The following is a 26,516-nucleotide window of genomic DNA, read 5'->3' as shown; positions in this document are numbered from 1 at the left end:
AGTAGGAGGAGACACTGACTCAGGGTCACCGTCCTGTTCTCCTGTGCTGCCAAGCTGGACCCTCACCCACTGGCAGAAACTGCACAGTGTCCCCCACCCTCTTCTTTAGTCCCCCTTATGCCCACACACCCCTATCACTACCCAGCCTCCTGTTTTCCTGTGTCGTGACCTCCGCCAGTGGGGAGCCACTGACCCAAAAACACCCTACTATACTCTTGCACACACAAACACACACCTCAAAACAACCGCTTTTAAGTTAAACAAAACAATTCACACCCCCTTCCAAATCATATGCTCTCTTTTTAACACATTTCAACTATAACTTAAGTTGCAATACAGGCATCTTTCATACAATTCTAACCATATTTCTCACAATACAAACATTCACAAATTAAGGGGGCGCAGCCCCTTATGACTGTGTGAAGAGTGCCCGTAGGGCCGTGAATCACCTAGTATAGTATATAAACCCATACCAGTTCGTCACTCTGCTCACCATGAAAAAGATCCAAGGGTGGATCGAAACGCGCTGGAGGACAGCAGAGTGGGATTCTCCTGGTTCCTGACCAAGGACTCTGGCCAATTCACCTTTGACCATCCATCAGCATATCCCCTGATGTATTTTCAGAATATCACATATCACAAGTGAAATAGTATCATGTTATTTAAGTGCTTGACATTGTCTCCACCTGTAATTGTTCTTTGGTGTTTGTATTTGGGAGAGTGGTGTCTCTCCATCAGGCATTGAGATAACATTAGCTGCTGCGCCAGAGAGTGATCCACTAATTCTCCTTCTGTATGGGCAATCACTTACCGGCCATGGTTTTCCCTTATACTTTGTGCAGTACTGCAGAACCCTTATGGTGAATTATTAATAATGATAACTAGAAACAATTGTTTCTGAATAGGTGAGTTACAAGCCCACAAACTAACATGGGGCAGATGTATGAAACCGTAACAAGAGATAAACACAAGGGTGATAAAGAGGGAGCCAATCAGCTCCTTACTGATATGTTACAGGTTGGATTTGACAAAAAGCAGTTAGGAGCTAATAGGCTGGACATTTATCACTGAGCTGATAGGCTGGACATTTATCACTCAGATAATAGGCTGGACATTTATCACTCAGATAATAGGCTGGACATTTATCTCTCTTTATCCCCCTCGTCTTTATTGCTTAAGGCTTAATCCAGCTGTGCCTTCAGTTCTACCTAATGTATGACCTCTTGTTCTATCGAATCGCAGAGGTTCCAGATTCCCGTGTCCCCCACTGGTCCACCTAGATCACAGGCAGGAATACATAATACCCTTGTGCTGACAGACAGATACCACATCAGTTTCGGGGTACTCCCTTTTGACACCCACCTCTACCATCCTTGCCTTGTAGAGATCAGAAGTTGGAGGCTCCTTCATTTTTCAAGCATTTATTATATAGCAAGAGCGGGGTACAAGGAAAGGGACCACCAGGCTTCTATTGGGCGCACTGGTATTGTTACATGCAGAAGCTATAAGCCACCATTATCATTATGCAGTTATGCCAGTAGAGCCCGCTCAGCAGGTTGTTTTGGGTGAGTATCCCTCCAATGTTTCTGTAGCGGTCTTTCCCCACCTTTGTTACAGGACAGCAGGCTGTACACATATCTCTGACACTGGGAGGAAGCAAAGTAATAGATAAGAGGATCAAGGCAACAACTGATGCTGCTAATACACACAGACAGGATGTAGGTCGCGTACAGAGTCGGATTAGATTTCTTATGGAAATGAAGATAATGAATTAGGAAGATGACATTTGTTGGCCCAAAGCAGAGGACAAACACACAGAGCACAGTGACCGTCAGAAATAAAGCCCGAGATTTCTTATGTGTGTTTCCTAGTTTGGAGGAGCTCAGGTTACGAATGATTCCAATATAGCAGACAACGGTGATGATTAATGGAAAGAAGAAGAAAACAGAGATAATAGTGAAGAAATAGTAAATATAAAAGCTCTGCAGATCATTACGGTCCAGCACATCGTAACAAGTCGTGATACCCAATGTGGCAATGTTCTGCGTTTGTTCTTTTATGAGCAGTGGTACAGTGCCGGCTATGGATATTACCCAGATGCAGAAACAGACCAGCCATGCCCGGCTCATGGTACGCCAGGAGAGAGACTGCAATGGATAGACCACGGCCAGGAACTTGTCCACACTGATGCTGGTCATGAGTAGGATGGAGCAGTACATGTTGCAGTAAAACGCTGCGATGTAGAAGCGACACATCCCATCTCCAATCACCCAGTTATTCCCGGAGAATCGGTAAGTGATGGCGAAGGGCAGCAGGGCAACAAAGAGCACATCAGCTACTGCCAGGTTCAGCATGTAGACCACCGCTGGCTTCTTGACCTTCATCTTCCAGAACATGATGATGGCCAGAACATTGAGAGGCAGGGCCACGATGAGCACCACGGTGGACATGGTTGGTACAAATACAGTCAGCAATTGGCCAGTAAGAATGATTTTGGCTTCTTCTGCAATTACATATTGTTTTACTTCATGATTGGAATCATGACTTGATACGTTCTGGCCATTATCCCCTTAACATGAAATAAGAACAAAGAAAATTGGTTTTACTGTAGTATTAATGTAGATATGAAGTATCTCCATAGCAGATACTGTTTATGTAAAATATGCATGGCAATAAGTCCAATAGCTTCATCCCTATTAAAAATGTTCCTTCCTCACACTAGCCCACCCTTCTTCTTCCATCATATGCCAGCCATAAGTTCTACTTCATCAACCTCCTTGCCTCACACCACAGCTATGTCCTCCATCATCATCCTCATTACCTCACACTCTGGCCACATCCTCTTCTTCATACTCCATTGCTCACAGCCTGGCCATATCCTCCATCAACCTTTTTCTCTCATACCCCAGCCATGTCCTCTCCATCATCATCCTTCCCTTACACCTTGGTCATGTTCGTTCCTCCTTCCTCATTACCTGGTACCTTGGCCACATCCTCTCCTTCTTCATCCTACTTCACTCACACCTTGGCCTCGTCCTCTCCTTCTTCATCCTCTTTCGCTCATGCCTTGGCCTCATCCTCTCCTCCTTACTCATTACCTGGTACCTTGGCCACATCCTCTCCTTCTTCATCCTACTTCGCTCACGCCTTGGTCATGTCCTTTCCTCCTTCCTCATTACCTGGTACCTTGGCCACATCCCTCTCCTTCATCCTCCTTTGCTCACACTCTGGCCACGTCCTCTGCTCCATCATCCTCCTTCCAACACACCCCAGCTACATATTCTTATTATGTCACATCCTCTCCACCACAATTATCATTAGAATACCTCACATTCTCTCCACCATCCTCATTACCTCATACATCCTCCATCCCTAACACCATGGTCACATCCACTCTTCCATCACCCTCCTCTTTTTTTCACACTTCAGCCCTTAGTCTCCTCAATCACCTTTCTCCTTCCTTCACATTCCAGCCACATTCTATATTTTGTCACCCCCCTTCCCTCTCATTTGGCCACATTGTCTTTTCAATCACCCACCTCCTCTTACACTCCAGCCTCATCCCCTCTTCCATCAGCTCTCCCTTGGGTCACATACTCTCCTCCTTCATCCTCATTCTTTACTACGGGTGCCAAATGACTGACAGACAGTCGGGATTCCGACAGTGATTACACCGTCGTCGGAATCTCAACTGTTAAAACCCCAACACTCGGGATCCCGACATCCACCAGCTATTCTCCATCATGGGGGTTCACGACCCCCATAGATGGAGAATAGAATAGGTGGCGAGCGCAGCGAGCCACTGTGCCCCCAAGGGTCCTTGTTGCGCTCCCACCGCTGTCTGAGTCCAGGCAGTCGGGATTCCGACGTCGGGCTAATGACTGTTGGAATCCCGACTGTCGGTGTGCTATACCACACCCCTTTACTACATAATTCTCCTCACCTCCAGTATCCAGCAAAATATGTGACAAGAACTTCTAGAAGAATATTTGAAGTGCTATGGGGCACAGGTGGTACAAACAGCTGAATGCACATAGAATATAAAAGTATAAACAGTAGTCACAACTGGAAAGTGCTGTCCGTGTGCAGTTTATATGTGCTCTTTATTATTTTATGTCCAGCTAATCCATACAAATCCGTCGGCCACAATACATTTCAGTAATCTGATGCTGCACTATGACTATATACACAGGACATGCAAACACATACGGGTCCTTATTCAGATTGCTTCGCTCGGACAGGTGCTCGGGCTGAATCAAATCTACCAAACCCCGCCTAGCGGATGGATCGCCCATGTCACCCATTTACACAATGAATACAGGGCGCTCGGCATGCGTACAGATGTTTTATGTGGACATCCATTCGCCTGTGGGAAACTCTGCCATCATTCGATGGTCGCCGACCATCGAATGATGTGGAAAGCGCTCGCTCATGTACGAGTGATCTATACCACACGTAAATATGAGCGCAGAACAGCAGGGATATGGGAGGGCACCTGACATCCGGTTGTCAGCTGTCAGCCCCCCCACATGCACGTCACGACCGCATTTCCATACGCACGCTGTTACGATCCGCCTCCAGTGGATCTGTGTTATGCGCAGATTCAAATATTCTGTGTGTAGTTTTATGTTTTCTCTGGATTCTGCTCCCTGGGTTTATCCCAGCCTGTGTGTGTAAGTTTACTCGCTGGTGGCCTCCAGTGGTCAGCCTGGGCCATTGCAGCTTACTTTCTGTGCTGTGTTATCAGGACTCAGGTGTCTTAATTAGGCTCCTAGCCTGCAGTGCTCACCTATAGGCAATGTGTAATCAGCACCACATTGTGCTCACTATAAAAACCCTCTGCACACTCACTCCGGTGCCAGTTATATTGTTCAGTTCACTGTGTAGTCCACTCTGTCCAGCTTCAGTCAGTTTATGTCCAGCCTGTATCCCAGTCTTGCTGTGTCCCTGACTGTCTGTTGTGCTCCCTGGATCCTGAAGTGCTGTTCAGTGGTTCTGGTCCCTGCTGGTTAACCCTCATCTGTCCAGTCTGTTTGATGTACCGTGTACCCAGAGTGTCATCCCCGTGATCCAGTGTACCTGTTCTGGGTTGTCCTGCAAGGCTGTGCTGCGGTGTCCCAACTTCTCGGCTGCATAACATCTCTCAGCTAAGTTGGGGATTACCCACCTGTCTATTCCTTTATTTGGTTACAGTTGCTTATTACATCTCAGTGTATTGTTACACCTACACCCTGTATTGGCACTATTGGTACCGGTGCATTCATTTTCATTTTGTGTCATCTGCTGAGCATTGTTGCTCCCCTGGGGTTTCTGGGAGTTCCCCGTTTCTGGTGTTTTAGTTAGTTGTCCCCTTGCTCTCTCCTGGCCTCGGCGGACGTGTTGTCCATACATAAGACCTGCCTGTAGCGGAGTGGGGTGGACCTAATTCGCCCTTCAGCTGAGACGGGCCCAGGTGAAGCCTAGCCTTGCACACGTTCGTCGATTCCAGCCAGAGGCAACAGAGTTAGATTGGCGGGGACACTCCCAGAACCCTTACATTATAACTGGCCCAAAAAAGATAAACTCTGGAGCTGAGTTCTGCCCTCTCAGTCCAGCAGTTTTTTGACTTGTCACAGTTTTGCCTTGTCACAGGCGATAGGATGTTTCCTCTGGCCAAGTCTAGGCAAATTGTCAGATCTATGCCTGTCTTCACTGTGGCAGAGGAGCGCTCTGAGTCTCCCAGTAAAAGCACTCTGATTAATACCGTTGGTCCAAATGCTGGGAGACCTCATTTTGGGTTTAAGAATCAGCAGAGGAGGTGCTCCCCGCATGATGGGATTTCTGCTAACATTAAGTCAGTTGCAAACCCTTAAGGGGAAAGCCCAGGTGATTGACTCAGATGCCGGGGGCCCACCGAGCCGGTCTGATGCCGGGGGCCCGCCGAGCCAGTCTGATGCCGGGGGCCCGCTGAGCCAGTCTGATGCCGGGGGCCCGCCGAGCCAGTCTGATGCCGGGGGCCCGCCGCGCCAGTCTGATGCCGGGGGCCCGCTGAGCCAGTCTGATGCCGGGGGCCCGAGTGGGGTCCCGAAGTGCGCAGCCCCGAGTGGGGTCCCGAAGTGCGCAGCCCCAGAGGGGGTTCAAGTTGGTGTCGCCCCAGAAGGGGTTCAGGCCGGTGTCGCCCCAGAGGGGGTTCAGGCCTGTGTCGAGGCCGCAGCCCCGAGTGGGGCCCAAAGGCCGGTGTTGCCCCAGAAGGGGTTCAAGTTGGTGTCGCCCAAAAAGGGTTCAAGCCGGTGTCGCCCCAGAAGGGGTTCAGGCCGGTGTCGCCCCAGATGGGGACTCTGTCCATCCAGTCCCTAAGAGGGATTCTGATTGTCCTGTCTCAGAGCAGAGTTCCAGCCATGTCGGTAACATGGAGGGACCATCTGTTGGTCTTTTTGGTGCTGCCCAGCCAGAGTTTCACTATAGTGCTGCACACTCAGAATTCGTCACAGTGCTGCCCAACCAGAGACTCATCATAGTGCTGCCCAACCAGAAAGACCATCAGACTTGGAAGAGGTCACTAAGGTCATAACCTCTAAGGGGGTCCCTAAAGTCTCAGCCTCAAGGGCCATAATTCCAGCTATACAGTCCAGTCAGTTAGCTGATAATGAAGTTACTGTTGATTCTTTGAATGATATCTCTACATCTATAGTTTTTGATGGGGACCTAACCCAATTTGTTGCGCTCACTAACCATTTTGTCACTATTTTGGAGTCCAGACCATTTTTAGGTATCACTTCAGATAATGTGGTGCTCTATTTAATTTACTGCTTCAGAGGTGAACCTTTCGAATGGGCATGCAAATTTTTTGAATCTGAGGATCCCATTCTTAAGAATCTCCCAGCATTCAGTGATGCTGTAGTGAAAAAATTTGGTCCCAATAAAAGTGGTTCAGATGCCTCTGGGCCGACCATCTTGTCTGCAGAGACTCCATCATGTTTAGGAGAGTCAATACAAAGGGCCCAGCCCATAGCTATTACCGCTGGATGTGCTCAACTATCTTCTCCCTGCAGGAACTCTCCTAAGGTTTCATTTCCTATGAGAATGGAACCAATCTATGGTCTTTTCTCAGATTCTGAAACTGAGGAGATTCCGAATGTGCCTAGGCATTTTGGGGGGAAAGGGAAGAATCATCTGGTTGCTCGACCTATATTTTTTGAAGAGTATTTTGAACCAGAGATCTCTTCCTTTCCTGGTGTCTCCAAGCAGGCACAGGGGAAAAAGAAGAGGTATAAAAAGAGGTGCTGACAGTTGCCTTGACCCTGCTTGTAAAAAAAAAAAAAAAATTTTGTCTGGTCTTTTTGTGTCCGAAGGCCACCTTTGAGAGGGGGGCACTGTTACCAGCTGCAGTCGCAGCTTGTTCCTGTTTGTTTGTTGGTACCCCCATGCCAGGGTTTGGTATTCTCCATGTAGTGAAGAACCTGGTATTGGGGTCCCTTGACCCCTCTTCAAGGGGGTGGGTACTGTTACGATCCGCCTCCAGCGGATCTGTGTTATGCGCAGATTCACATATTCTGTGTGTAGTTTTATGTTTTCCCTGGATTCTGCTCCCTGGGTTTATCCCAGCCTGTGTGTGTGTGTGTTTACTCGCTGGTGGCCTCCAGTGGTCAGCCTGGGCCATTGCAGCTTACTTTCTGTGCTGTGTTATCAGGACTCAGGTGTCTTAATTAGGCTCCTAGCCTGCAGTGCTCACCTATAGGCAATGTGTAATCAGCACCACATTGTGCTCACTATAAAAACCCTCTGCACACTCACGCCAGTTATATTGTTCAGTTTCACTGTGTAGTCCACTCTGTCCAGCTTCCAGCTTCAGTCAGTTTATGTCCAGCCTGTATCCCAGTCTTGCTGTGTCCCTGCCGGTCTGTTGTGCTCCCTGGATCCTGAAGTGCTGTTCAGTGGTGTTCCTGGTCCCTGCTGGTTAACCCTCGTCTGTCCAGTCTGTTTGATGTACCGTGTACCTAGAGTGTCATCCCCGTGATCCAGTGTACCTGTTCTGGGTTGTCCTGCAAGGCTGTGCTGCGGTGTCCCAACTTCTCGGCTGCATTACATTTCTCAGCTAAGTTGGGGATTACCCACCTGTCTATTCCTTTATTTGGTTACAGTTGCTTATTACATCTCAGTGTATTGTTATACCTACACCCTGTATTGGCACTATTGGTACCGGTGCATTCATTTTCATTTTGTGTCATCTGCTGAGCATTGTTGCTCCCCTGGGGTTTCTGGGAGTTCCCCGTTTCTGGTGTTTTAGTTAGTTGTCCCCTTGCTCTCTCCTGGCCTCGGCGGACGTGTTGTCCATACATAAGACCTGCCTGTAGCGGAGTGGGGCAGACCTAATTCGCCCTTCAGCCGAGACGGGCCCAGGTGAAGCCTAGCCCTGCACACGTCCGTCGATTCCAGCCAGAGGCAACGGAGTTAGTTTGACGGGGACACTCCCAGAACCCTTTCACATGCCCTGTATTTTCATGGGAACGTCCATGAAATGCAGGGCGTGCACATATGGTAATGACCCTGATCAGACCGCAATGCCCCTCTCCATCCCCTGCTTGGAAGGCAAGGAGCGAGCACTCCGCGACCGGACTTCTCACCTAGTTCGCAGGCTCCCTGCGTGCAGAAATGGTTCTGTATACACACAACATCAGTACGCTGCCAGAATTTACATCCGAGCAAAGCGACCTGAATAAGTGCCACAATGCGCTATGAGACATGTACATGTAGATCACCCTGTTTCTATTCTTCCTTCTATTCCTGCCCCATCATTTTCCCCAACACCCTGCTCACCTACCACAACCTCTTATTTATCACACCCTATTTACGTCTTTTTCATCCTTACTCCCACTCTCTCCACCATCTTCCTACTCCTGCCCCATCCTTTTATCCCCCTAATACCCTGGCCCTCTTCTCTTTCTACATCCTTCACACTCTGACCACATTCTCTCCTCTATCACCATCCTCCATCCATTAGAGCATGAGACCATTTTCTCCTCCATCATCCGTCGCTCACACCCCACTCACATCATCTCTTCCATAACCCTACTTCCTCCACACCCCACTCACATCCTCTCTTCTATAAACCTACTTCCTCCACACCCCACTCACATCCTCTCTTCCATAACCCTACTTCCTCCACACCCCACTCACATCCTCTATTCTATAAACCTACTTCCTCCACACCCCACTCACATCCTCTCTTCCATAACCCTACTTCCATCACACCACACTAACATCCTCTCTTCCATAACCCTACTTCCTCCACACCCCACTCACATCCTCTCTTCTATAAACCTACTTCCTCCACACCCCACTCACATCCTCTCTTCCATAACCCTACTTCCATCACACCACAATAACATCCTCTCTTCCATAACCCTACTTCCTCCACACCCCACTCACATCCTCTCTTCTATAAACCTACTTCCCTCACACCCCACTCACATCCTCTCTTCTATAAACCTACTTCCCTCACACCACACCTACATCCTCTCTTCTATAACCCTACTTCCTCCACACCCCACTGATATCCTCTCTTCTATAACCCTAGTTCCCTCACACCCGGCAACATTCTTTACTCCATAATTCTACTTCCCTCACACCCCACCCACATCCTCTCTTCTATAACCCTACTTCCCTCACACCCAGGCAACATTCTTTACTCCATAACTCTACTTCCCTCACACCCCAGCCACATCCTCTCTTCCATAACCCTACTTCCTCCACACCCCACTCACATCCTCTCTTCTATAAACCTACTTCCCTCACACCCCGGCAACATCCTTTACTCCATAACCCTACTTCCCTCACACCACACTAACATCCTTTCTTCCATAACCCTACTTCCTCCACACCCCACTCACATCCTCTCTTCCATAACCCTACTTCCCTCACACCCAGGCAACATTCTTTACTCCATAACTCTACTTCCCTCACACCCCAGCCACATCCTCTCTTCCATAACCGTACTTCCTCCACACCCCACTCGCATCCTCTCTTCTATAAACCTTCTTCCCTCACACCCCACCCACATCCTCTCTTCTATAAACCTTCTTCCCTCACACACCACCCACATCCTCTCTTCTATAAACCTACTTCCCTCACACCCCACTCACATCCTCTCTTCTATAAACCTACTTCCCTCACACCCCACTCACATCCTCTCTTCTATAACCCTACTTCCTCCACACCCCACTCACATCCTCTATTCTATAAACCTACTTCCCTCACACCCCACCCACATCCTCTCTTCTATAAACCTATTTCCCTCACACCCCACTCACATCCTCTCTTCTATAACCCTTCTTCCCTCACACCACACCCACATCCTCTATTCTATAACCCTACTTCCTCCACACCCCACTCACATCCTCTCTTCTATAAACCTACTTCCATCACACCACACTAACATCCTCTCTTCCATAACCCTACTTCCTCCACACCCCACTCACATCCTCTATTCTATAAACCTATTTCCCTCACACCCCACTCACATCCTCTCTTCTATAAACCTATTTCCCTCACATCCTCTATTCTATAACCCTACTTCCTCCACACCCCACTGAAATCCTCTCTTCTATAACCCTAGTTCCCTCACACCCCGGCAACATTCTTTACTCCATAACTCTACTTCCCTCACACCCCAGCCACATCCTCTCTTCAATAACCCTACTTCCTCCACACCCCACTCACATTCTCTCTTCTATAACCCTACTTCCCTCACACCCCGGCAACATCCTTTACTCCATAACCCTACACTAACATCCTCTCTTCCATAACCCTACTTCCTCCACACCCCACTCACATCCTCTCTTCCTCTCTTCTATAAGCCTACTTCCCTCACACCCCAGCCACATCCTCTCTTCCATAACCCTAATTCCTCCACACCCCACTCACATCCTCTCTTCTATAAACCTACTTCCCTCACACCCCGGCAACATCCTTTACTCCATAACTCTACTTCCCTCACACCACACTAACATCCTCTCTTCCATAAACTTACTTCCATCACAACCCAGACACATACTTTACTCCATAACCCTACTTCCCTCACACCCCAACCACATGCTTTACTCCATAACCCAACTTTTCTCACACCCCAGCCACATCCTTTACTCCATAACCCTACATCCCTCACACCCTGTCAACATCCTTTACTCCATAACCCTACTTCCCTCACACCCCAGCCACATCCTTTACTCCATAACCCTACTTCCCTCACACCCCGGCAACATCCTTTACTCCATAACCCTACTTCCCTCACACCCCACTGACATCCTCTCCTATAAACCTACTTCCCTCACATTCCAGCAACATCCTTTACTCCATAACCCTGCTTCACGCACACCCCACTAACATTCTCTTCCATAATCCTACTTCCATGAAACCCCACCCTCATCCTATTTTCCATAACCTTAATTTCCATTACACCCCAGACACATTCTTTACTCCATAACCATGCTTCCCTCACACCCCAGCCACATCCTTTACTCCATAACCCTACATCCCTCACACCCCGGCAACATCCTTTACTCCATAACCCTACTTCCCTCACACCCCAGCCACATCCTTTACTCCATAACCCTACTTCCCTCACACCCCGGCAACATCCTTTACTCCATAACCCTACTTCCCTCACACCCCACTGACATCCTCTCCTATAAACCTACTTCCCTCACATTCCAGCAACATCCTTTACTCCATAACCCTGCTTCACGCACACCCCACTAACATTCTCTTCCATAATCCTACTTCCATTAAATCCCACCCTTATCCTATTTTCCATAACCTTAATTTCCATTACACCCCAGACACATTCTTTACTCCATAACCATGCTTCCCTCACACCCCAGCAACATCCTTTACTCCATAACCCTACTTCCCTCACACCCTTTTCTCCATCATCCTTCACTCACACCCCACCCACATCCTCTCGTCCATAACCCTACTTCCCTCACACCCCACCCACATCCTCTCTTCCATAACCCTACTTCCCTCACACCCCACCCACATCCTCTCTTCTCTGACATTTCTTCCATCACACCTCAGCCGCATCCTTTACTCCATAACTATGCTTCCCTCACACCCCGGCAACATCCTTTACTCTATAACCCAACTTCCCGCACACACCACCCACATCCTCTCTTCCATAAACTTACTTCCATCACACCCCAAACACATACTTTACTCCATAACCCTACTTCCCTCACACCCCAACCACATCCTTTACTCCATAACCCTACATCCCTCACACCCCGGCAACATCCTTTACTCCATAACCCTACTTCCCTCACACCCCAGCCACATCCTTTACTCCATAACCCTACTTCCCTCACACCCCAGCAACATCCTTTACTCCATAACCCTACTTCCCTCACACCACACTAACATCCTTTACTCCATAACCCTACTTCCCCCACACCCCACTGACATCCTCTCCTATAAACCTACTTCCCTCACATTCCAGCAACATCCTTTACTCCATAACCCTGCTTCACGCACACCCCACTAACATTCTCTTCCATAATCCTACTTCCATGAAACCCCACCCTCATCCTATTTTCCATAACCTTAATTTCCATTACACCCCAGACACATTCTTTACTCCATAACCATGCTTCCCTCACACCCCACCCACATCCTCTCGTCCATAACCCTACTTCCCTCACACCCCACCCACATCCTCTCTTCCATAACCCTACTTCCCTCACACCCCACCCACATCCTCTCTTCTCTGACATTACTTCCATCACACCTCAGCCGCATCCTTTACTCCATAACTATTCTTCCCTCACACCCCGGCAACATCCTTTACTCTATAACCCAACTTCCCGCACACACCACCCACATCCTCTCTTCCATAAACTTACTTCCATCACACCCCAAACACATACTTTACTCCATAACCCTACTTCCCTCACACCCTACCCACATCCTCTCATCCATAACCCTACTTCCTTCACACGTCAGCAACATCCTTTACTCCATAACCCTACTTCCCTAACACCCAAACCCACATCCTCACTTCCATAAACTTACTTCCATCACACCCCAGAAACATACTTTACACCATAACCCTACTTCCCTAACACCCAAACCCACATCCTCTCTTCCATAAACTTACTTCCATCACACTCGGCAACATCCTTTACTCCATAACCCTACCTCCCTCACTAACATTCTCTTCCATAACCCTACTTCCCTCAAACCCCACCCACATCCTCTCTTCCATAACCCTACTTCCCTCACACCCCAGCCACATCCTCTCTTCAATAACCCTACTTCTCTCACACCACACCCACATCCTCTCTTCCATAAGCCTACTTCCCTCACATAGTTACATAGTAGGTGAGGCTGAATAAAGACTTGCGTCCATCTAGTTCAACCTATGTTTATAGTAGCTTATCACTTGTTGTATAGTATGTTATGATATTTTAAAGACAGATTTTGTTACCCATGGATGTTTTTAACCAATAAATGTTTATCCAACCTTATTTTAAACATATTTATAGTGTATGCCGACACCACATCTCCAGGAAGAGAGTTCCATAGTTTGACTGCTCTGACTGTAAATAATTTTTTTCTTATAGATGAACAAAATCTTTTTTTCTTCTAATCTAAACTCGTGCCCTCGCGTCCTAGATTCCTTTCTAGTAGAAAAAGGGTGTTTGACAGTTCCTTATATTGGCCCCTAATATATTTATGCATGTTAAGCATATCCCCCCTTAAACGTCTTTTCTCTAGTGTAAATAGTCCCAAATTGTTTAATATTTCCTCATAGTTTAAATTCTCTTCCCCTAATAAGCTTTGTTGCTCTTCTTTGGTTTTTTTCTTATTCTATGATGTCCTTTTTAAAGTGCGGGGCCCAGAACTGCACTGCGTATTCGAGGTGCGGTCTCACCAATGATTTGTACAGAGGCATAATTACTTTTGAGTCCCTAGTTTCTATGCCCCTTTTAATACATGCGAGAATTTTGTTGGCCTTTTTTGTTGCTATATTACATTGAGCACTACACCCCAGTTTGTTGTCTATTTGGACTCCTAAATCCTTTTCGAGTAGTGATTTACCCAATTCATCCCCACTTAGGTTATAACTAGCACACTGGTTATGTCTCCAAGGTGCATGACCTTGCATTTGTTCACATTGAACCTCATCTTCCACTTTTTTGCCCACTCCTCTAGATTGTCAAGATCATTTTGAAGCGTAGTGACATCTTCTGATGATTTAACCCCTTCCTGACACAGCATGTTTTTGCCTTCCTGACAGAGCCCTTTTTTTCAAATCTGACATGTATCACTTAAGTGGGGATAACTTTTTTTTGCTTTTACTTATCCCAGTGATTTTGAGATTGTTTTCTCGTGACACATTGTACTTCAAATTAGTGGTAAATTTGGGTCGATACAGTCTGTGTTTTTTTGTGAAAAATACCAAAATGTCGTAAAAAAATGGAAAATTTAGCAATTTGCAAAATGTTAAATTTTCTGCTTGTGAGACAAATAATCATACCACTCAAAATAGTTAATAACTAACATAGACCATATGTCTACTTTATGTTTCCATCATTATTTCAACTTCCTTTTAATTTTTTTGGACACTAGGAGGCTTACAATATGAATAGCAAATTTTCAAGAAAATTTCAAACACTGATTTTTTTAGGGACCAGTTCAGTTCTGATGTGACTTTGAGGGACTTGTATGTGAGACACCCCCATAAATGATGCCATTTCAAAAACTGCACCCCTCACAGTATTCAAAACAGCATTTTGGAAGTTTGTTAACCCTTTAGGTGTTTCACAGGAATTAAAACAAAGTGTAGGTGAAATTTCAAAATTTCATTTTTTTTGCAGATTTGCAATTTTAATACATTTTTCTAAGGAACACAGTAGATTTTACTAGAGAATTGTGACTAAAAATTGATTCCCCCAATTCTTTTGTTTTCATAAATATCCTATATGTGGCCCTAGTGTGCACGTTGACCAAACCACAGGCTTCATAATAGGAGCACCTACTTGATTTTGGAGCCTCCTTTTTATGAGATTCTTTTTTAGGCACCATGTAGGTTTCTAGGCACCATAAGATGCTAAAAGTTAGGAACCCCCCACAAGTGACCCCATTTTGCAAACTACACCCCTCAGGGAATTCATCTAGGGGTATAGTGTACATTTCAAACCCCCAGGGGTTTCACCAATTGTGGTACAACTGGGCAGTGAAAATGAAAAATTAATTTTTTTTACACAAAAATGCAGTTCTGGCTCAAAATTTTTCATTTTCACAAGGAATGAAGGAGACAAAGCACCCCAAAATCTGTGCCCCAATTTCTCCCGAGTACGGCAATGCCTCACATGTGACCAAAAAATACCATTTGGGTGCATGGCAGGACTCAGAAGGGAAGGAGTGATTTTTGGATTTTGCAGCTCAGATTCTGGTGGAATGTTGGTGGGTGCTATGTTGCATTAGCAAGACCCCCGAAGCACCAATACAGTGGAACCCCCCCACAAGTGACCCCATTTTGCAAACTACACCCCTCAGGGAATTCATCTAGGGGTATAGTGTACATTTCAAACCCCCAGGGGTTTCACCAATTTTGATACAACTGGGCTGTACAAATGAAAAATTTCATTTTTTACACAAAAATGCAGTTCTGGCTCAAAATTTTCACAAGGAATGAAGGAGACAGAGCACCCCAAAATCTGTGCCCCAATTTCTCCCGAGTATGGCAATGCCTCACATGTGACCAAAAAATACCAGTTGGGTGCATGGCAGGACTCAGAAGGGAAGGAGTGATTTTTGGATTTTGCAGCTCAGATTCTGGTGGAATTTTGGTGGGTGCTATGTCGCATTAGCAAGACCCCCGAAGCACCAATACAGTGGAAGCCCCCCACAAGTGACCCCATTTTGCAAACTACACCCCTCTGGGAATTCATCTAGGGGTATAATGTACATTTCAAACCCCCAGGGGTTTCACCAATTGTGGTAAAACTGGGCAGTGAAAATGAAAAATTAAATTTTTTACACAAAAATGCAGTTCTGGCTCAATTTTTCATTTTCATAAGGTATGAAGGAGAAAAAGCACCACAAAATCTGTGCCCCAATTTCTCCCGAGTATGGCAATGCCTCACATGTGACCAAAAAATACCATTTGGGTGCATGGCAGGACTCAGAAGGGAAGGAGTGATATTTGGATTTTGCAGCACAGATTCTGGTGGAATTTTGGTGGGTGCTATGTCGCATTAGCAAGACCCCCAAAGCACCAATACAGTAGAAGCCCCCCACAAGTGACCCCATTTTGCAAACTACACCCCTCAGGGAATTCATCTAGGGGTATAGTGTACATTTCAAACCCCCAGGGGTTTCACCAATTTTGATACAACTGGGCTGTGCAAATGAAAAATTACATTTTTTTACACAAAAATGCAGTTCTGGCTCAAAATTTTTCATTTTCATAAGGTATGAAGGAGAAAAAGCACCCCAAAATCTGTGCCCCAATTTCTCCCGAGTATGGCAATGCCTCACATGTGACCAAAAAATACCAGTTGGGTGCATGGCAGGACTCAGAAGGGAAGGAGTGATTTTTGGATTTTGCAGCTCAGATTCTGGTGGAATTTTGGTGGGTTCTATGTCGCATTAGCAAGACCCCCGAAGCACCAATACAGTGGAACCCCCCCACAAGTGACCCCATTTTGCAAACTACACCCCTCAGGGAATTCATCTAGGGGAATAGTGTACATTTCAAACCCCCAGGGGTTTCACCAATTTTGATACAACTGGGCAGTGAAAATGAAAAATTACATTTTTTTACACAAAAATGCAGTTCTGGCTCAAAATTTTTCATTTTCAGAAGGTATGAAGGAGAAAAAGCACCCCAAAATCTGTGCCCCAATTTCTCCCGAGTACGGCAATGCCTCATGTGTGACCAAAAAATGGCAGGACTCAGAAGGGAAGGAGTGATATTTGGATTTTGCAGCACAGATTCTGGTGGAATGTTGGTGGGTGCTATGTCGCATTAGCAAGACCCCCAAAGCACCAATATAGTGGAACCCCCCCACAAGTGACCCCATTTTGCAAACTACACCCCTCTGGGAATTCATCTAGGGGTATAGTGTACATTTCAAACCCCCAGGGGTTTCACCAATTTTGATACAACTGGGCAGTGAAAATGAAAAATTACATTTTTTTACACAAAAATGCAGTTCTGGCTCAAAATTTTTCATTTTCAGAAGGTATGAAGGAGAAAAAGCACCCCAAAATCTGTGCCCCAATTTCTCCCGAGTACGGCAATGCCTCACATGTGACCAAAAAATACCAGTTGGGTGCATGGCAGGACTCAGAAGGGAAGGAGTGATTTTTGGATTTTGCGGCTCAGATTCTGGTGGAATGAATGGTGGGTGCTATGTGGCATTAGCAAGACCCCCGAAGCACGGTGAAATGATGAACCTAATAATCCATAGATGTGTGGTATATTTTAAAACACTCCTTTATACATAGGCCGGGTTTGTCGGGGCAAGTGTCACACTGGAAAATAGTTTGCTTTCTTATTCCCTTTTTATAGCAAACTTTGCACCTTTTTTGTGTCCTGCCCTTTTTTCCAGTGGAGGGGATTTTATCAGGAAAATGCTGCCCTGGTACAATACGGGGGCCAGTACTAGAAGTACTGGGGCCCTCTGCCTGCTGGTTCCCAAATATTAGGCCCTTTATGACTTCCTCTTGAAAGTGCATAAATGTCCCCCTCTGGCTGGTAGAACGGAATAGCACGTAAGCGTTATACAGTGCCATCTGGATGATATACACGGCCAGCTTCTTGTACCAGATTTTTGTTTTCCGCAGGGCACTGTACGGCTTCAGTACCTGATCTGAAAGATCCACTCCGCCCATGTACCTATTGTAATCCAGGATACAATTAGGTTTTGAGGTGTGGGTACTGGTACCTCGTACAGGGACGGAGGTGGTACTGTCTCCGTGAATTGTTGTCAGTATAAGGACATCCCTCTTGTCCTTATATTTGACCAACAACATATTTTCGGTGCATATTCCCCTGCTTTCACCCCTTCTCATTACTTGGGCAATGTGCGTTTTTGGGAGGCCTCTTTGGTTCTTGCGCACAGTACCGCAAGCTGCTGTACCTCTTGAACCAAGGGCCTTAAACAGGGGGATGCTGGTGTAAAAGTTATCCACATAGAGGTGATAACCTTTATCCAGGAAGGGGTGCACTAAATCCCAGACAATTTTTCCACTAACACCTATGAGGGAGGGGGGGGCATTCTGGCGGTTCAATTCTTGAATCCTTCCCTTCATATACCCTAAACCTGTGAGTGTACCCTGAGGTGCTTTCACACAGCTTATACATTTTTATGCCATACCTTGCCCTCTTACTGGGAAGGTACTGGCGGAATTTAACCCTTCCTTTAAAATGTATAAGGGACTCGTCTATGCAAATGAATTTATCTGGGATGTACATCTCTTCAAATTTGGCACTGAAGTGATCAATGACCGGCCTGACTTTGAATAGCCGGTCAAAGGTGGGATCATCTCTGGGTGGGCACTGTGCATTATCGTTGTAATGCAAAAATGTAAGGATTAACTCAAAACGAGTCCGGGTCATGGCCATACGGTAAAGTGGGGTGCTGTACAGAACATCTGTACTCCAATATTGCCTAATTTCTGGCTTTTTTACTATGCCCATATGAAACACCAGACCCCAAAACGTCATCATCTCTACTGCATCTACAGGGGTCCACCTAGCAAATGATGACGTGGGGTTTTGAGCAATAAACTGCTGGGCATATAAATTAGTTTGGTCCACCATTAAATTTATAAAATCATCAGAGAAAAATAATTTGAAAAAGTCAATTTCTCTGAGACCTGTGGAATCAAATTGGATTCCTGGGATGGCCAAAAACTCAGGAACCTGGGGCTCAAAATTGTCTGGTGGTGGGGTCCATACGAGATCAATTATTGGGGGGGGGGGGTCTCAGCTGCTCTACGGGGGCGTCTTTGAGGGGGTCCCTCATCACTAGAGGAGGAAGAGGAGCTTAAGATGAATCCTTCAAATTCCCCGCTTGCCTCACTGGCTGTGTCAGAGTCAGAGGCAAGCATGGCATATGCCTCCTCCGCTGAATACATTCTTCTGGATGACTGGGATGACATTTGGGATGACATTTGGGATGCCATTTTTATTTTTGTGTTTCTGGTAGTGAAATGTTTCAACACGTGTATAGTGTAGGGGGGGTACAAACTTTATTTTAATGTAGTATGTAGTGTGTATGTAGTGCAGAAAAAAAAAAAAAGGTCCTGCGCCAAAAATTGAGCACAGATGTTGGTCAGTAACGTCCGTCACTGAACAGCGCTCAAAGGCAACAGGAATTTGATCAAAAAAATTTGATCAAAAAAAAAAAAAAATTAAAAAAAGACCCCACAGCACCCTCAAAAAAAAAAAAAAAGGTGATCAGTGATGCGACACTGATTACCAAAGAGAGGCAGCAGGTGCACAACCTTTGGTGCAACTGACAGTGCAACTGGCAGGTATATATAAAAAAAAAACCTCTGCACCCCCAAAAAGTTGCTGATCACCTCAGATATAGTGATCAGCACAAAAGGGGGGGGCAGCAGACACAAAATATAGCACTCTCTATCACTATCTCTCTCTATCTCTCTCTATCTCTCTCTATCTCTCTCTATCTCTCTCTATCTCTCTCTATCTCTCACTCTATGACACTGCAGCAGCAGCACTGACAGTTATATATATAAAAAATAACCCCTGCACCCCCAAAAAGTTGCTGGGGGTGCACAAAAGGGGGGCAGCAGACACAAAATATAGCACTCTCTATCACTCTCTGTCACTATCTCTCTCTATCTCTCTCTATCTATCACTCTATGACACTGCAGCAGCAGCACTGACAGTTATATATATAAAAAATAACCCCTGCACCCCCAAAAAGTTGCTGGGGGTGCACAAAAGGGGGGCAGCAGACACAAAATATAGCACTTTCTATCACTATCTCTCTCTATCTCTCTATCTCTCACTATCTATCACTCTATGACACTGCAGCAGCAGCACTGACAGGTATATATATATATAAAAAAAAAACCTGCGCCCCCAAAAAGTTGCTGATCAGTTAATTTATACTGATCAGCACAAAAGGGGGGGGGGGGCAGCAGTCAGTTGCACACGCAGTACAGCTGTATATATATAAAAAATATATAGCACAATCTGTCACTATCTCTCTATCTCTCTATCTATAACTCTATCACACTGCAGCAGCACAAAATATAGCACTCTCTGTCACTAGCCCTCTCTATCTCTCTCTATCTCTCTCTATCTCTCTATCTATAACTCGAACACACTGCAGCAGCACAACACAGCACAGCACAACACAGGAAGTCACAAGAAGTAACAAGATCCAGGAACGCTACAAGCAGTGATCAGGTAAGTGTTTGCAAGGATCAGGTCAGTATATCGCGGCAGATAGGCACGGTGACCGCACTGCACGCAATTCCAGACCGGAATGGCGTCTGCAGTGCAGTCACCATTAGTTTAAATCACCCTCCATGGCTGTGATTGGTTCGTCGGTCCGACGAACCAATCACGGCCTTTGGGGGTGGGTGAAGTGAGGTGGGGTGACACCAGTGTCACCCTTACACCCCGTGGTGATTGGTGCTGTACTTTACAGCACCAATCACCACCGATCCCTGTGTCACCGGCGAACGTTATTCGCCGGTGACACAGAAAACGCTGTAATTGGCTGTTCACACTGAACAGCCAATCACAGCGATCGCCGACGGGGGGCGGCATCGCAGCCCCCCCTGGGCATGCAGGGACATGTCTGCTGTCAGGGACAGCAGACATGTTTAAACTGTCACCGTTTCTATAGACGCGGTGACAGTTAAATGGCATGACGTACATTTATGCCATGTGTCGGGAAGTACATCCCGGCCATGACGTAAATGTACGTCAAATGTCGGGAAGGGGTTAATAACTCTGCTCAGTTTTGTATCATCCGCAAAGATGGATACATTGCTGAGTAACCCCATCCCAATATCATTAATAAAAATGTTAAATAAAATGGGCCCAAGAACCGAACCTTGTGGCACTCCACTTAGTACTGGTATCATATTAGATACGGCACTGTTCACGACCACTCTTTGTTCTCTATTACACAGCCAGTTCCCTACCCATCTACAAATATTTGCCCCTAATCCCATGTCCTCCATTTTATTTATCAACCTCTTGTGTGGTACTGTGTCGAAGGCTTTAGCAAAATCTAGGAAAATCACATCTACATCGTTTCCATTATCAAGGTTTTTGCTAACCTCTTCATAGAAACCAAGTAGATTAGTTTGGCATGAACGATTTTTCACGAACCCATGCTGGTTATTACTGAGTAAACTACGAAGGTCTAAATATTCCTGGATACCATCTCTTAAAAATCTTTCAAATAGTTTACCCACTATTGATGTTAAACTAACAGGTCTGTAATTAGCGGGATCCTCCTTTTTTTTTTCTTTTTTTAATAATGGCACTACCTCTGCTATTCTCCAGCCTTTGGTACCTTTCCTGATGATAGTGAATTATCAAAGATATAATGTAGAGGGGAAGCTAATTCCTCCCTTAATTCCATTAGTACCCTAGGATGAATCCCATCTGGCCCAGTTGATTTATTTGTTTTGATTTTGCTGAGCCTCAATATTATTTCCTTAGTAGAGAATTCAATATTGAGGTCCGGCTTGTTCGTCCCATTTGTGGTATGTGTGCGTTCCACAGTCTATTCTACCGTATTCAATGCAAAATTCTTTTACTTACACACAAAGCCATAAACCAAACTACACCAACATACATCTCTTCTCTTATCTCAAAATATCATCCAACACGACCTCTACGCTCCTCCCAAGATCTGCGTCTCTCATCCACACTCATTTACCCGCTCCCATTCCCGACTGCAGGACTTTCTTCGGACTGCACCCACTCTGTGGAATGCCCTCCCAAGCAAAATAAGACTCTTTTCCAGTCTCCAAACCTATAAGCGTTCCCTGAAGACTCATCTCTTCAGGCAAGCTTATCAAATTCCAGAACCAGTCATAGAACCTTGCGTTCTGGTGGAATTGATGCAATAAAGAATACAGTATCTATCCTTATGTATCAATGCCTATTTCCCTATAGATTGTAAGCTTGCGAGCAGGGCCCTCCTACATGTTAACTGTCTGTAAATACCCTGTTTTGTTGTATCACTGTCTGCTATTGTAAAGCGCAACGGAATATGCTGCGCTATATAAGAAACTGTTAATAAATAAATAATAATAATAGTAAATACTGATGAGAAGAACTCATTTAACAGTTGTGCTTTTCCCTTGTCCTCCGTAAAACTTTTTCCATTGATATCGGTTAGTGGGCCTATGTTGTCCTTAATTATACGTTTACTATTTATGTATTTGAAAAACTTCTTGGGGTTAGCTTTACTTTCAGTGGCTATGCACTCTTCATAATCCCTTATAGCTACTTTGATTGCCTCTTTGCAAATTTTGTTTGATTCTTTGTATTTGGTGAACGCCTCCGCATTTAAGTTGTTTTTATAGAATTTAAATGCTCTTGTTTTATTGTTGATTGCTGATCTAACTTTGTCCCACCATGGTGGCTTTTTTTTTATTGAATTTACCCTTAGTTACTTTAGGAATATTATTTAATAGTTAATGATTCGAGTATATTTTTTAGAGTATCCCACATTTCCTCAGCATTTATCCCCTCAAAAACTGTTTCCTACACAATTCTTTTTAGGGTTTCTCTTAATAATTCGAAGTAAGATTTTCTGAAGTTTAGTATTTTTGTCGATCCTTTGTGATGTAATTTACTGAAGTTGATTTTTCAGCGAGCCCGCAAGGGGCGGCGATCCATGTCCCCCCCTTGTCGGGATTTCGGCGGTCGGGATTCCAGTGTCGGGATTCCGACCGCCGGGATCCCGACCGCCGGGAAATCATATCGGATCCGTAACCAGCACCAGGCTGAAAGAGCCGGGCCAATAATTAAAAATCAGGGAACCCGACAAATAAGGGTTCCCCGATTTTTAACAACCAGCTCCAGGTCCGGGGCTGGTTCCCAAAATATGGGGGACAAAATGACTAGGGGTCCACCGTATTTTAAGAACCAGCCCAAGGCCAAACCAGCCAGCAGGGTAATGTCACAGCCGGGGGACACTTATGATATAAGGTCCCGCGGCCAAAACATTAACCCCCTGACCGGTCAGCCTGGCCAGGGGCCCTGGGGGATTGGGGACCCCCCCAATGAAGGGGTCCCCCCCTCCAGGACTTACCTGACCAGGCTGAAGCCTGGTGCTGTCCCCGGTGACCCTGGAGCGGTGGTCACCGGGCTGATTAAAGTGTAAAAAAAAGAATAAACTATTGTCTAATACTGGGGAACTATGAGTCCCAGCAAGCCTCCCCCGCAAGCTGGGACTTGGAGAACCACAAGTCCCAGCCTGCGGGGCATTAAAGGGCCCGCTGGCACTTGTAGTTCCACAGTATTAAAAATAGTAAAATAAAACACACTGACACACACTTAAAATAAAACTTTAATACATCCAAAGCCCTTACATACTGATACTTACCTATCTTCAGCCCGTAGGTAGCCCTGGTCCTGATGTCCTGGTCTTCTGGTCCTGTGTCGTCTTCTGGCTCCATGTCGACCGTCGCTGTCGCCATTGCCATCCGGGTCCGACGAAATCCATGGAGGAACCTATGGAAGGAAACCATACTCACCTGTCCCAGGACGACGTAGTCCAAGGGGGTTTTGGCAAAAAAACAAACCAAGAAGCCAAACCAGACGAACAGCTGAGCCGCATGGTACTCTGTGTACATGTGCGGCTCCGCCCCTGAATGCCGATATTGGCCGCCTTGCGGCCTAGCGGCCAATCAGGAGCCCCCAGAGACATTGTCAACATTCTCCTGGTTATCAACATTTACACCAACGACTCCCAGGTCGTCATCCTTGGCTCCCAGGCTGCCTACTGTCATCCCGGCTCCCAGGCCATCCTGCAGCTCCCAGGCTGCCTACTGTCATCCCCGGCTCCCAGGCCATCCTGCAGCTGCCTACTGTCATCCCCGGCTCCCAGGCTGTCCCGCAGCTCCCAGGCTGCCTACTATCATCCCGGCTCTCAGGCCGTCTCAAAAACATTCTCTCAAGCCTCCTGTTTCCTCAGTCCCAGCCTGCGTCCAGAGGACCAGGGCAGGGGGCCAAGACCTGCTTGTCAGATGGAGCCAAGTCCATAGTTCCTTGCGGGACTCCCTGGTGAATACCGCTGGCAAGTTAGACTCTGCGCCCCTGCTTCTGGTCTCCGCCAACCCTCTGGTTCGCTGTGCCAGGGTCCCAAGCGTATGTCATACATCAAGCCTCCTGCTTTCTGCTTTCCAGTGCCCTCCACTTGTCTACCACAGTCACAGCCAGGAACACAGAAACCCTGGTGCTGACAGTTTGTTCAAGGCCGAAGGACTCGGCTCATGACCCAAGCGTGGGACCAGCGGTTCTCCAAGATGTTACCGCCCGAATGGAGACCCAAAAAGCCGCCCAACAACAGGTGATCAAATCCCTCCAAGAGGTATCCACTCGATTGGATACACTGCAGCAGTCGTTGACAACTTCTGTGTCGACTGCCCCAAAAATTTCTTCATCACCTGCTTCCCATTCCCGTCTCCAATTGCCGGTACCAAGCAAATACAACGGTGATTCATTAATCAGTGCCAAATACAATTTGAACTGTTACCTCACAACTTTCCCACAGCCAGAATAAGGATTGCATATATTATCTCATTGCTTTTTGGATCTGCCCTCAATTGGGTATCACCGCTGAGGGAGATGTCTCATCCTCTACTAGCTGACTATGACAAGTTTATGCAGACTTTTCGCCGTATATTTGATATACCAGGTCGCTCAGCCTCTGCCTCCACAGATATCCTTCGGGTCAAACATGGACCCCGGCCCATGGGGCAATATGTGGTCCACTTACAAACTTTGGCATCCGAGTTACTGTGGAACAATGAAGCTTTGACAGCTGCGTTCTGGTTAGGAGTATCAGATCGCATCAAGGATGAGCTGGCAACCCGGGATCTTCCAGATCGGTTGGAAGACCTTATCTCCCAATGTGTCAAGATTGACTTACGCCTCAGAGAGAGGTTTAGAGAAACAAAAGAAGTTAATTCCCAGAGTTGTTCCTAAATCACGTTCTGTGTCTACTGCCCGTGAAGAACCCATGCAAATTGGTAGTTCACGTCTGACTCCTGAAGAACGTACCCGCAGCGCAATAAATTGTGTCTATATTGTGCTGCTCCCAATCATTTCATTGATGTTTGTCCTGAGCGTTCGGGAAACGTCAAGTCCTAACCTGCAAAGGAGGTCAACTTGTGAAATCTCCTCCTGTTACTGACTGTGTCCTTTGAGACTCCAGCTGGACCCATACCCAGTTTTGCCCTAGCAGAATCCGGGTCAGCTGGAAACTTTATCTCTCATGACCTTGTCACCAAGCTGAAAATTCCTCTGGTACCTATACAGATGTGTCCACATACATCTTGGTTTTACTGCGCCACGTACTGTATGGCACAATTTGGCACACCTTGGACTCTGCAAAAGTCACACTTTGTGATTTTTCTAAAAATGTCCACCTCTATCTATTGCTTTATACAAATTCTACTGCTGCAAAACAATTTTCAGAATCCACCAACTTGCTACATTTGGAAAAACAGCTACTGTAAGCCGTGTTTTACATGTTGTGACAAATTGAGAACAAAAGCCAAGATCTCCGCATCTCTCTGTTACAGCGGTGGATGGCAGCAAGATTCCTGGCAGTGAAGTTCGTTTTCGTACCAAACCCATCCTTTTTAAAGTTGGTAACTTACATCAAGAGTTAATAAAATTCTTTGTAATTCCCAAGGCATCCTATGACGTTGTGCTGGGGCTCCCATGGCTCCGACTCCATAACCCCAGTATCAACTGGTCCACCTTACAGTTGGAACGATGGAGTCCATATTGTCATCAGCATTGCACCATTGCTGTGCTGCCAGTCTGTTCCACGAATGCCGCACCATTGCCTGGTCTGCCTGACGCCTACAGAGACTTTACAGATGTATTCTGTGAGCAAGCTGCCGATACCCTGCCACCACATCATGAGTGGGATTGTCCCATCGACTTGCTCCCAGGAAAAATACCCCCTAAAGGTCGTACCTACCCACTGTCAATCCCCTGAGACTCAAGCCATATTATCCTATATTCAAGAGAATCTCCAAAAGGGATTCATCCAGCCTTCAAATTCTCCTTCTGGTGCAGGTTTCTTCTTCGTGAAGAAAAAAGATGGTGGTCTCCAACCTTATATTGACTACAGGGCTTGAATAATATCACAATCAAAAATAGTGGTCAGAGGGGACGATGCGAGTGGTCGGAGGGGACGATGCGAGTGGTCGGAGGGGACGTTGCGAGTGGTCGAAGGGGACGTGCGAGTGGTCGGAGGGGACGTTGCGAGTGGTCGGAGGGGATGATG

At 46.3% G+C, this 26,516-nt stretch overlaps 1 protein-coding gene across 1 annotated transcript in view; it reads right to left on the bottom strand.

Moving 5' to 3' along the window:
* Window positions 1-1,442: 1,442 nt before the first annotated feature.
* LOC146025451 (proteinase-activated receptor 1-like) overlaps window positions 1,443-26,516 on the bottom strand; it is a 95,277-nt gene continuing 70,203 nt past the window's right edge. Inside the window, exon 5 of the mRNA XM_083155520.1 lies at window positions 1,443-2,569. Coding sequence (XP_083011646.1) covers window positions 1,530-2,569 — 1,040 coding nt within the window. The 3' untranslated portion in view covers window positions 1,443-1,529. The remainder of the gene's footprint in view (window positions 2,570-26,516) is intronic.

Source organism: Crinia signifera, chromosome 1 (assembly GCF_055691185.1).
Source record: "Crinia signifera chromosome 1, ASM5569118v1, whole genome shotgun sequence".
Taxonomy (NCBI): domain Eukaryota; kingdom Metazoa; phylum Chordata; class Amphibia; order Anura; family Myobatrachidae; genus Crinia; species Crinia signifera.
The sequence above is the reverse complement of the archived record's forward strand: the minus strand, read 5'-3'. Positions and strand labels throughout refer to the sequence as shown.